Here is a 10,246-nt window from a genome sequence, read left to right on the forward strand (position 1 = left end):
GACCCCTGCTCCCCTGCGCCCCTGAACTGGATGAAGCTGTCAGAAATTGGACCCATGGGTGATGTTTAAACAGTAATACTGAAACTTTGGTTCATATAATGCCATTAAAGCAAAAATGTTAGAAATCGCTACATAAAGCCACACAGTACGCAGTACAGTTGCCCTCAGGAGCCTCAGTGCTGGGTGCTGGGAGACTTGTCTCTGCTTTGGTAGAGCTTGGTGCGATTCCTCAGGCAGTTCTGACAGCGCAATCACAGCTTCATGCCCTGAGAGTCCCTGTAAAGAAGAAATCACTATGTCCCTCTCCTCTCTCAGCCCCCCGCTGGGGTCACCCCTGTCCCTGCTGGCGCCGTGGCGATCTTGGGGTCCCCTGTCCGGATCGCGCGGGGCCCCAGCTGCACCCCCTCAGAACTGACCTGTCCCCCCCCCCCCGCACTCTCCTCCTGTGTGTGGAGCACCCTGGTATCTGTCGGGATGAAAGGCGCTATATACCCTCAAGGATTTAGTATAGGGTCATGTTTGCCCTGCGTGGCGACACTCTGTCAGAGGCAGGGGTACCCTGTCACTGTACCCCGAGGCCTGGAACAGCACCTGTACAGAAATCATTCGGGATGAAAGGCGCTATATACCCTGAAGGATTTAGTTTGGGGTCAATTTTACTGTGTACTGTGTGGTTTTATGTAGTGAGTTTTAAAAACTTTGCTTTGAAGACGTTATATGAACCAAAGTTAGTTTTCTCGGTGTCACTGTTGGAAAACACCGCCGCCCTCCGGCCGTGGAAAACGGCGGCCGCACTAATCGGGAGCTGGACTACAACTCCCGTGATGCCCCCCCGGGCGCAGCGGCGGGTGTGACGTCACGGCGTCGCCGGGGCCGAAGGAGAGGGAGAGGGAGATGGGCGGCCATGTTGGATCGGCGATATTGTCACAATAGAAGCGGAGTGCGCTTAGCTGGAGTGTGAAGGCGATTAAATTATTGAGAAAATAAAATATAAAACAGACAAACAGAGAGAGAATAATACCCGAGCACAGTTCTTGAGTTTTTTGAGGTGGGAGTTTTCATTTAATTCCAGGAACGTTAAGAAAGGTACGAGTTTCTTGTGTCTTTGGAAAGTTCGCACCAGTAAAGTAAAACAAACATCTTTCTTGCTTCTCTGCGGGAGGCGGGGTGGCTGCCGCTGCGGCCGCGGTGCCTTCGGAAGCAGCGGGGAGAAGGCGCGGGAGGTCGTGTGTGGGAGTCGTGTCTCCCGGGGAAGAGCCACGCAGCGGCCTGGCGGCTCTGCTCTGTGGGACCGGCTCCCTCCGGGCGGGAGAGCGACTGCGTGTGTCGCTGTGGGCAGGGGCGCCACGGGCGTGTGTGTCACTCCGTGTGTGTCTGTGGGTCACTGTGTGTGTGCGCGTCCGTGTGTGTTTGTGTGTCACTCTGTGCGTCACTCTGTGTGTGTGTGTCTCTGTGTGTGTGCGCGTCCGTGTGTGTCTGTGTGTCACTGTGTGTGTGCGCGTCCGTGTGTGTTTGTGTGTCACTCTGTGTGTGTGTGGGTCCGTGTGTGTCACTCTGTGTGTGTCTGTGGGTTCGTGTGTGTGGGTCCGTGTGTGTCACTCTGTGTGTGTCTGTGGGTTCGTGTGTGCGCGTCCGTGTGTGTCTGTGTGTGTTTGTGTGTCACTCTGTGTGTGTCTGTGGGTTCGTGTGTGCGCGTCCGTGTGTGTCTGTGTGTGTTTGTGTGTCACTCTGTGTGTGTGTGGGTCCGTGTGTGTCACTCTGTGTGTGTCTGTGGGTTCGTGTGTGTGGGTCCGTGTGTGTCACTCTGTGTGTGTGTGTATGTCACTTGTGTGTGTGTGTGTGTAGGACCAGTCCTGACCTCTCTGCCTCTGTCCTGGTGCTGGACAGCCAGTGTGGGCCGTGGCCCTGTCGCACTGACCTCCTGACCTCTCTCTGTCTCTCACAGGGGGTGGGGGCGCCCCAGCCCTGTCACAGCGGGCACTGCGCTTGAGCCCGGAGCCGCAGGGATCCCACGTTTCCTCGTCCTGCACCGGCAGGAGGAGCCGGACCAGAGCCTTGGACGCCAGCGAGCGACGATGAGCCCTCTCCCGCCAAGCTTCCCAGAATTCCCCGCAGGCTCTGTGAGCAGAGAGCGCGCCCCAGCCCGCTCCTAAACCCCGACTCCTGGATCACCTTCCCAGCAGGGATCGGAGTTGAAAGGGAAAGGATAGAGAGTCCTGGCCTTCCTGCCGTGTCCTCGGCTTCAGGGACACTATCCCAGGGGTCCAGCTCTTCCTGTACAGACAAACAGAAATAAGATTATATTTTTTTACAGATATATATTGAAATAATACTTTTTTAATTCAAGAGCACTTATATAGAGAGTTCATCTTTGGAGCTTTTTTTTCCCCTCTTTCGAACTCAACTTTATAAATCTACATTTTGGAGCGGTTGGGGCACAACATTGCCATGGCAACTGCCAGAACAGAGAACCCTGTCTCGGTGGTCGTGGGGCTGGGCAAGCAGAACGGGCAGCTCAGAGGGCAGCCCAAGCCGGCTGCCCCTCAGTCAGGACCCCCGGGGAAGGCGCCCAGTGCCCCTCACAAGCATGGAGGAGCCCTGCAGGGCCAGAGCAGTGCTGGGATCAGGTGAGAGCTGGGTGTGTCTCTCCAGGCGTGTCTCGCGCCCCCGCTCGTGGTGCGAGTCTGACTGGAACTGTTGCTCTGTCTGCAGGTTCGGAGACGACTGGAAGAAGAGTCTCCAGGTGCCTCCTAAAGACACCCGAGTCAAGACATCGGTGAGACCTGCAGTCTCTCTCTCTCACACACACACATACAGCTCCACACCGACTGTCTCTCTCTCACACACACACTCACAGCTCCACACCGACTGTCTGTATCTCACACACACAGCACTTCTCCTCACTCCCTGTCTCTCTCCCTGGCTCTGTCAGGATGTCACAGCAACGAAGGGGAATGAGTTTGAGGATTACTGTCTGAAGAGGGAGTTGCTGATGGGAATATTTGAGATGGGCTGGGAGAAGCCATCACCCATCCAGGTACTGTATTAACCCCTCTCTCTCTCAGTGCAGTGTTAATGTACTGGAGTGTCCAGTCAGTGTGTCTGTATTAACCCCTCTCTCTCTCAGGAGGAGAGTATACCAATCGCTCTCTCGGGTCGGGACATCCTGGCACGTGCCAAGAATGGGACAGGGAAGAGTGGGGCGTACCTCATCCCCTTGCTGGAGAGACTTGACCTAAAGAAGGACCACATTCAGGGTGAGATGCTGTTTATCTCTCTGACAGATATCTGTTGACTCCTGTCTCTCTCTGTGTCACTGTTGACTCCTGTCAATTTAATTTTCGATTCAAGGTTCTTTATTGGCATGACCGATGAGTACAACCAGTGTTGCCAAAGCAAATAAAAATAACATGAAACAAAAAACATATCTACAGACATTTACAATGCGTATTCTGCAAAGGAACAAGTACAGGTTTATTCCTGCTGAGAAGAGAGAAAACACCTTCAGGTGTGAAGTTGAAGGTGTCACAGCCGAAACGTTGTGTTTTCTCTCCTCTTTTCAGCAGGGAATAAACCTATTACTTGTTCCTATATGATAAAATATTACATATACTGTAAACATCTGGAGCATCACTGGGAGACAGGCTCACTGTTCCTCAGGCTGGGACAGGAGATCACATACTGGGCTGCCAGTTCAACTGAGTTCCTCCTCCCTCTCCCAGTAGGATTGGGAGCTGTTGTGATTCTGGCAGGTGTGGGAACTCTGGGATCAGATGTGTAAATATGGGGAAGAATGTTTCTCTAATCCCAGAGTATCTGTCACAGTGCAGTAGGAAGTGCACCTCTGTCTCTGATTCTCCCTGCTGGCAGTGGGAGCACAGTCTGTCCTCTCTGGGCAGCCAGGTCTGCCTGTGTCCAGTGTCTATGGCCAGGCTGTGCTCACTGAGCCTGTCCTCTCTGGGCAGCCAGGTCTGCCTGTGTCTAGTGTCTATGGCCAGGCTGTGGTCACTGAGCCTGTCCTCTCTGGGCAGCCAGGTCTGCCTGTGTCCAGTGTCTGTGTCCAGGCTGTGGTCACTGAGCCTGTACTTCGTCAGGGTCTGTTTCTCCTTGCTGTTATTTAGCTTGGTTAGATATTCGGCTGGTGTGTGCTGTCTGTTAAGGGTTCTGTAGCATTCCAGTTTCTCTTGTGTTTGTGTGTGTGTGTCTCTCTCTGTGTCAGTGTTGACTCCTGTCTGTCTCTCTCTCTCTGTGTGTCAGTGGTGACCCCTGTCTCTGTGTGTGTGTCAGTGTTGTCCCTCTCTCTCTCTGTGTCAGTGTTGACTCCTGTCTGTCTCTCTCTCTCTGTGTGTCAGTGGTGACCCCTGTCTCTGTGTGTGTGTCAGTGTTGACTCCTGTCTGTCTCTCTCTCTCTCTGTGTGTGTCAGTGTTGTCCCTCTCTCTCTCTGTGTGTCAGGGTTGACTCCTGTCTGTCTCTCTCTCTCTGTGTGTCAGTGGTGACCCCTGTCTCTGTGTGTGTGTCAGTGTTGACTCCTGTCTGTCTCTCTCTCTGTGTGTGTGTGTGTCAGTGTTGTCCCTCTCTCTCTCTGTGTCAGTGTTGACTCCTGTCTGTCTCTCTCTCTCTCTGTGTGTGTCAGTGGTGACCCCTGTCTCTGTGTGTGTGCCAGTGTTGACTCCTGTCTGTCTCTCTCTCTCTGTGTGTGTGTGTCAGTGTTGTCCCTCTCTCTCTCTGTGTGTCAGGGTTGACTCCTGTCTGTCTCTCTCTCTCTGTGTGTCAGTGTTGTCCCCTGTCTCTGTGTGTCAGTGGTGACCTCTCTCTCCCCCCCCTCTCTAACCCAGCTCTGGTGATGGTGCCCACTCGGGAGCTGGCCCTGCAGGTCAGTCAGATCTGTATCCAGGTCAGCAAGCGCCTCGGGGGGGTCAAGGTCATGGCGACGACAGGGGGCACCAACCTGCGCGATGACATCATGCGCCTGGACGACACGGGTGAGTGAGGGCGTGTGCGCTGTGCAGAGGCCCTGCGGCGTGGCGCGGCGCTGGCGGTGCTGACGGGCTCTGTCCTCTCTGTCCCTATCGCAGTGCACGTGGTCATCGCCACGCCCGGCCGCATACTGGACCTCATCAGGAAGGGCGTGGCCAAGGTGCAGCACGTTCAGATGATGGTGATGGACGAGGTGAGAGACTTCTCTGGCCTCGGTCTCTCCTTGACTCTCTCTCTCCTCTCCCTCCCTCTGTCTCTGCCCTGTGTGCTGGACTGACCGCTCTCTGTCTCTGCCCTGTGTGCTGGACTGACCGCTCTCTGTCTCTGCAGGCTGACAAGCTGCTGTCTCAGGACTTCGTCTCGCTGATCGAGGACATCATCAGTTTCCTGCCCAGGAACAGACAGATCCTGCTGTTCTCCGCCACCTTCCCCATGAGTGTGCAGAAATTCATGGTGAGGGACTGGAGAGGGACTGGACCACAGTGACCACAGCCTGGACACTGACACTGGACACAGGCAGACCTGGCTGCCCAGAGAGGACAGACTCAGCGACCACAGCCTGGACACAGACACTGGACACAGGCAGACCTGGCTGCCGAGAGAGGACAGGCTCAGTGACCACCGCCTGGACTCTGACACTGGACACAGGCAGACCTGGCTGCCCAGAGAGGACGGGCTCGGTGACCACAGCCTGGACACAGACACTGGACACAGGCAGACCTGGCTGCCCAGAGAGGACGGGCTCGGTGACAGCGGTGTCCCTCTCTGCGTCTGTACTGACCCCTCACGCTTCCTCTCTCTCGTTGTCCCCCTGCAGACGAAACACCTCCAGAAGCCGTACGAGATCAACCTGATGGAGGAGCTGACCCTGAAGGGCATCACGCAGTACTACGCCTACGTGGCCGAGAGGCAGAAGGTCCACTGCCTGAACACGCTGTTCTCCAGGGTGAGCCCGCGGCGGGGCTGGGCCGTGTCCGGTCCCGGCAGCCTGGACTGGACCTTAAACTGTAGCACAGCGTGTCCCTGGGACAGGAACGACATTGTGGAACAGTATCAGAGACTGTTTCTCCCAGGGACACTGTCCTGCTGTGGCTCTGGGGGGGTCAGTTGGCTCTGTGTTGCTGAAATGTCATCCTCTGTCTGTCCTTGATTCCAGCTGCAGATTAACCAGTCCATCATCTTCTGTAACTCCACCCAGCGTGTGGAGCTGCTGGCCAAGAAGATCTCCCAGCTAGGCTACTCCTGTTTCTACATCCACGCCAAGATGATGCAGGTCAGTGTGGACACACCAGCTGACCATCTGGACACTCCAGTACATTAACACTGCACTGAGAGAGAGAGGGGTTAATACAGACACACTGACTGGACACTCCAGTACATTAACACTGCACTGAGAGAGAGAGGGGTTAATACAGACACACTGACTGGACACTCCAGTACATTAACACTGCACTGAGAGAGAGAGGGGTTAATACAGACACACTGACTGGACACTCCAGTACATTAACACTGCACTGAGAGAGAGAGGGGTTAATACAGACACACTGACTGGACACTCCAGTACATTAACACTGCACTGAGAGAGAGGGGTTAATACAGACACACTGACTGGACACTCCAGTACATTAACACTGCACTGAGAGAGAGAGGGGTTAATACAGACACACTGACTGGACACTCCAGTACATTAACACTGCACTGAGAGAGAGAGGGGTTAATACAGACACACTGACCGGACACTCCAGTACATTAACACTGCACTGAGAGAGAGAGGGGTTAATACAGACACACTGACTGGACACTCCAGTACATTAACACTGCACTGAGAGAGAGGGGTTAATACAGACACACTGACTGTTCTTGTCTCCTTGAGAAGCTCTTGTTGTGTGATGTTGTCCCTGTGTCTCCGAGCTCAGCCGTGTCTGTTTCCTCAGGAGTACCGCAATCGCGTCTTTCACGACTTCAGGAACGGGCTGTGCAGGAACCTGGTGTCGACAGGTCAGTCCTCCCTGGGGGTCCGGGGGGCAGTGGCTCCGGGTCCCTGTCCCCGTGTCACCCAGCCCTCTTCCCTGCTCCGTCCCAGAGAGAATCATGTCCAGCTTTATGCCCTCAGTGCTCCTGTCTAGACCCTGACTGTCTGTCTCCCTGTGTCCAGACCTGTTCACTCGGGGGATCGACATCCAGGCCGTCAACGTCGTCATCAACTTCGACTTCCCCAAGAGCGCAGAGACCTACCTGCACCGCATTGGGAGATCAGGTGAGAGAGATGTCTCTCTCTCTCTCTCCCTCTGTCCCCCCTCACCTGTCTCTCTTTCTCCCCACTCGCCTGTCTCTGTCTCTCTCCCTCTCTATCCCCCCCTCACCTGTCTCTCTTTGTCCCCACTCGCCTGTCTCTCTCTCTCTCCCCCCTGACCTGTCTCTCCCCCTCTGTCCAGGGCGGTTTGGGCACCTGGGTCTGGCCATCAACCTCATCACCTCGGAGGACCGGTTCAGCCTGAAGGCCATTGAGGAGCAGCTGTGCACCGACATCAAGCCCATCCCCGCCTCCATCGACAAGAGCCTGTACGTGGCCGAGTACCACTGCCAGCCGAGCGCCGCGCCCCAGGGGGACGGAGAGGGGCGCCCCAACCCCACCCCAGCAGAAGAGGTGAGACAGGGGGCTGGGCAGAGCGGGGGGAGAGAGAGAGAGACAGGCAGGGGGAGAGAGAGAGACAGGCAGGGGGAGAGAGAGAGGAGTAGAGAGAGAGACAGGCAGAGGGGGCAGGCTGAGGGAGAGGCAGGAAAGTTGAATGTCACGTATTCTTGTCTCTCTCGCAGGACTGAGGGGGAACTCCTGGCTTCTGTGAGAAACATACGACGTTACTGCTTCTACACACAAACCCAGCCGTGTTCAGCTAGTTTTGTATTTATTTTGTATTTATTTGTGGGGATGTGTGCAGGTCCCACCAGTTGCTCCGATCTTTCCCCTCGGAGAGCAGTATCCTATCTGGGCTCCACAGACCACACAGGTACTCCCTCCTCTAGACAGGTCACTGCCCCCAGAGACTGGACATCATTCCAAAGACCAGGCACTGCCCCAGTTAGCCCATTTACCTGGCCCTCCACTGACCCCGTTACCCCAGTAACTACCCATCAGCCAAACCAGTAACCAGTGGAGACCAGCTCTTCTGTGTCCACTGCGGTCCAGTCGTGGTCATCTTGAGTCCAGGACAGTAACCGGACAGGCGGGGTGCCCCGTGACCCCCTCGACCCGACAGGAAGCTACATCGTGGGATTTTCCACTCGGCCCTGTGACCCCCCCGGAGACCCGGACTCCCTGTGGAACTGCAGGGTTCGGCGTCTCGGGGTCACCAGGCCACCCCCTGGCGTCGGGACCCTAAAAGCTCCCCAGCGTTTTCCCAAAGGAGCCCCCTCCCTGTTGGGCCCCGGACCCGGACCCGTGACGTCGCCCCGGGCAGTGGGAGCCCGGCGGACCACCGCGCTGGGCCTGCCGATGATGCTGTGCGGTTGGGCAGGGAGAGGGGTCGTCTCTCCCTCCCTCTGCCCCTCGGTCTGTGCTTCTGTCTCCTTTCCCTACCACGTGCTCGGCCCTTGCGCCTGCCTCTCTCCTCTCTCTCGCTGGCTCTGTCCAGCTCTCTCCTTCTCCTTGTCCATCTCTCCTCTCTCTGTCTACCTCTCTCCTCCCTCTGACTGTCTCTGTCCACCTCTCTCTCTGTCCATCTCTCCTCTCTCTGTCCACCTCTCTCCTCCCTCTGACTGTCTCTGTCCACCTCTCTCTCTGTCCATCTCTCCTCTCTCTGTCCACCTCTCTCCTCCCTCTGACTGTCTCTGTCCACCTCTCTCTGTCCACCTCTCTCTGTCCACCTCTCCTCTCTTCACCTCTCTCTGTCCATCTCTCCTCTCTCTGTCCATGCTTGCTGGGTTGGGGTGAGAGGGGTGTCTTGAATTTCAGGATGAGCCTGGCCCCGGGTTCGAAGCAGTCCTTGTAGTTGTAACGCAGCTGCGGAGAGGAGCAGTGCTGTATTTCCGCTGCGTTCTCGATTTCTCCACAGAAGCAGGACAGACTTTCCCATTTCCTACTGGCAGCTGTTTTTTTTACAGAAGTTTATTTTGTTACGTGTAAATAATTGATGAACCAAAAAACCAGAGGAGATTGTTTTTTTTCCGGTGGACGTTGGTGTGGGATGGCCGGGGACCTTCACCCCGTGTTTATGGTCTGTGCCACCCTGGCTGTGCGCCCCTTTCCTCTGCCAGCTGGGCACTGTGGAGCAGCGGCGCCCACCGGGGGGCGCAACAGCGGCTCGGCTCGCCCTCACCGCTGCCACTGCCCGGGGGGACCTGCGCCCCCAGATTTCACCTGGTTTCACCCCCAGGTGCCCGAACACCGGGAGCCGGGGGCCTGCGGCTCTGTTCCAGCTGGGCCCGGTCCAGACGGGTTTTTTGTTCCAACCGGAACAAGTCAATCAAACAGTTTTCTTAACGATTTTCTAAATTAAACGTAGAGAGGGCTTTTCTTCAGGTCGTTTACAGTTGTGGGCTCGAGACCTTCGCTTGATGAGGCCGGCAGCGGCCTGCGGATCGTCTCGGAGCCTGTGCAGAAGAAGCAGTTCAGCTGCTAGTGAAATAATCGGACCAGCTGTGTAACTCCGCTCCCAGGTGGAACACAAACCAAGGGACACCTGGCCCCCCAGGAGTTGGGTTGGAGGGGCCTGTTCAGCTCCCGCTGATATTTCTGGGGTGCCCACAGCGTGCAGAGTCGGGGTGAGACAGACTGTAGACGAGAACAGATCCCAGTGATGTATAGTGTACAGAGAATAGTTTTTGTTTTTTCCCTGTAGGATTTAAAATACAAAAAAAATGAAAAAATAAAATTGTAAATATTGTAAATAGCCAGTCTTGTGTCTGTGTTTTATTTCTTGCTTGGGAGAGCAGAGGGACCGTGGCGTTGCGGGTAAAAACCGAAGGACAGTTACTGGTGAGAAGAGTCCTTCAGCTCATCCGTTTGTAGACATTTCAGCCCAGGATCTCATCAAACTGTTTCTTGACACAAGCCAAAGTATCGGCTTCAACATCATGGTTGGGCAGCCTGTTCCACGCCCCCACCACTCTTCGTGTAAGCTGAGTGGAGGATTTTATCCAGCTGTGTTGAGATAAAGCAGGGTATCAGCTTCAATAGTACGGCTGTTCCACAGTTTAACCTGTGGTTACCTCATTGCATTCTCCCGCGTTTTAACCGGACAAACCACAGAGTTTTAACTATTTGTCTTA

At 55.3% G+C, this 10,246-nt stretch overlaps 1 protein-coding gene across 1 annotated transcript; it reads left to right on the forward strand.

The window, feature by feature from the left end:
* Nucleotides 1-883: 883 nt before the first annotated feature.
* ddx61 (DEAD (Asp-Glu-Ala-Asp) box helicase 61) lies at nucleotides 884-9,867 on the forward strand. The gene is made up of 14 exons (XM_088905292.1): nucleotides 884-1,086; nucleotides 1,946-2,627; nucleotides 2,713-2,776; nucleotides 2,933-3,037; nucleotides 3,128-3,257; nucleotides 4,837-4,983; nucleotides 5,077-5,171; nucleotides 5,309-5,431; nucleotides 5,796-5,924; nucleotides 6,135-6,251; nucleotides 6,913-6,976; nucleotides 7,134-7,235; nucleotides 7,414-7,625; nucleotides 7,796-9,867. The coding sequence occupies exons 2-14, from the start codon at nucleotides 2,449-2,451 to the stop codon at nucleotides 7,799-7,801; spliced, it is 1,473 nt and encodes a 490-aa protein (XP_088761418.1). The 5' UTR covers nucleotides 884-1,086; nucleotides 1,946-2,448; the 3' UTR covers nucleotides 7,802-9,867.
* The last annotated feature ends 379 nt before the right edge of the window (nucleotides 9,868-10,246 follow it).

The sequence above is a fragment of the Atractosteus spatula genome, chromosome 25 (assembly GCF_055471065.1).
Source record: "Atractosteus spatula isolate fAtrSpa1 chromosome 25, fAtrSpa1.hap1, whole genome shotgun sequence".
Lineage (NCBI taxonomy): Eukaryota > Metazoa > Chordata > Actinopteri > Semionotiformes > Lepisosteidae > Atractosteus > Atractosteus spatula.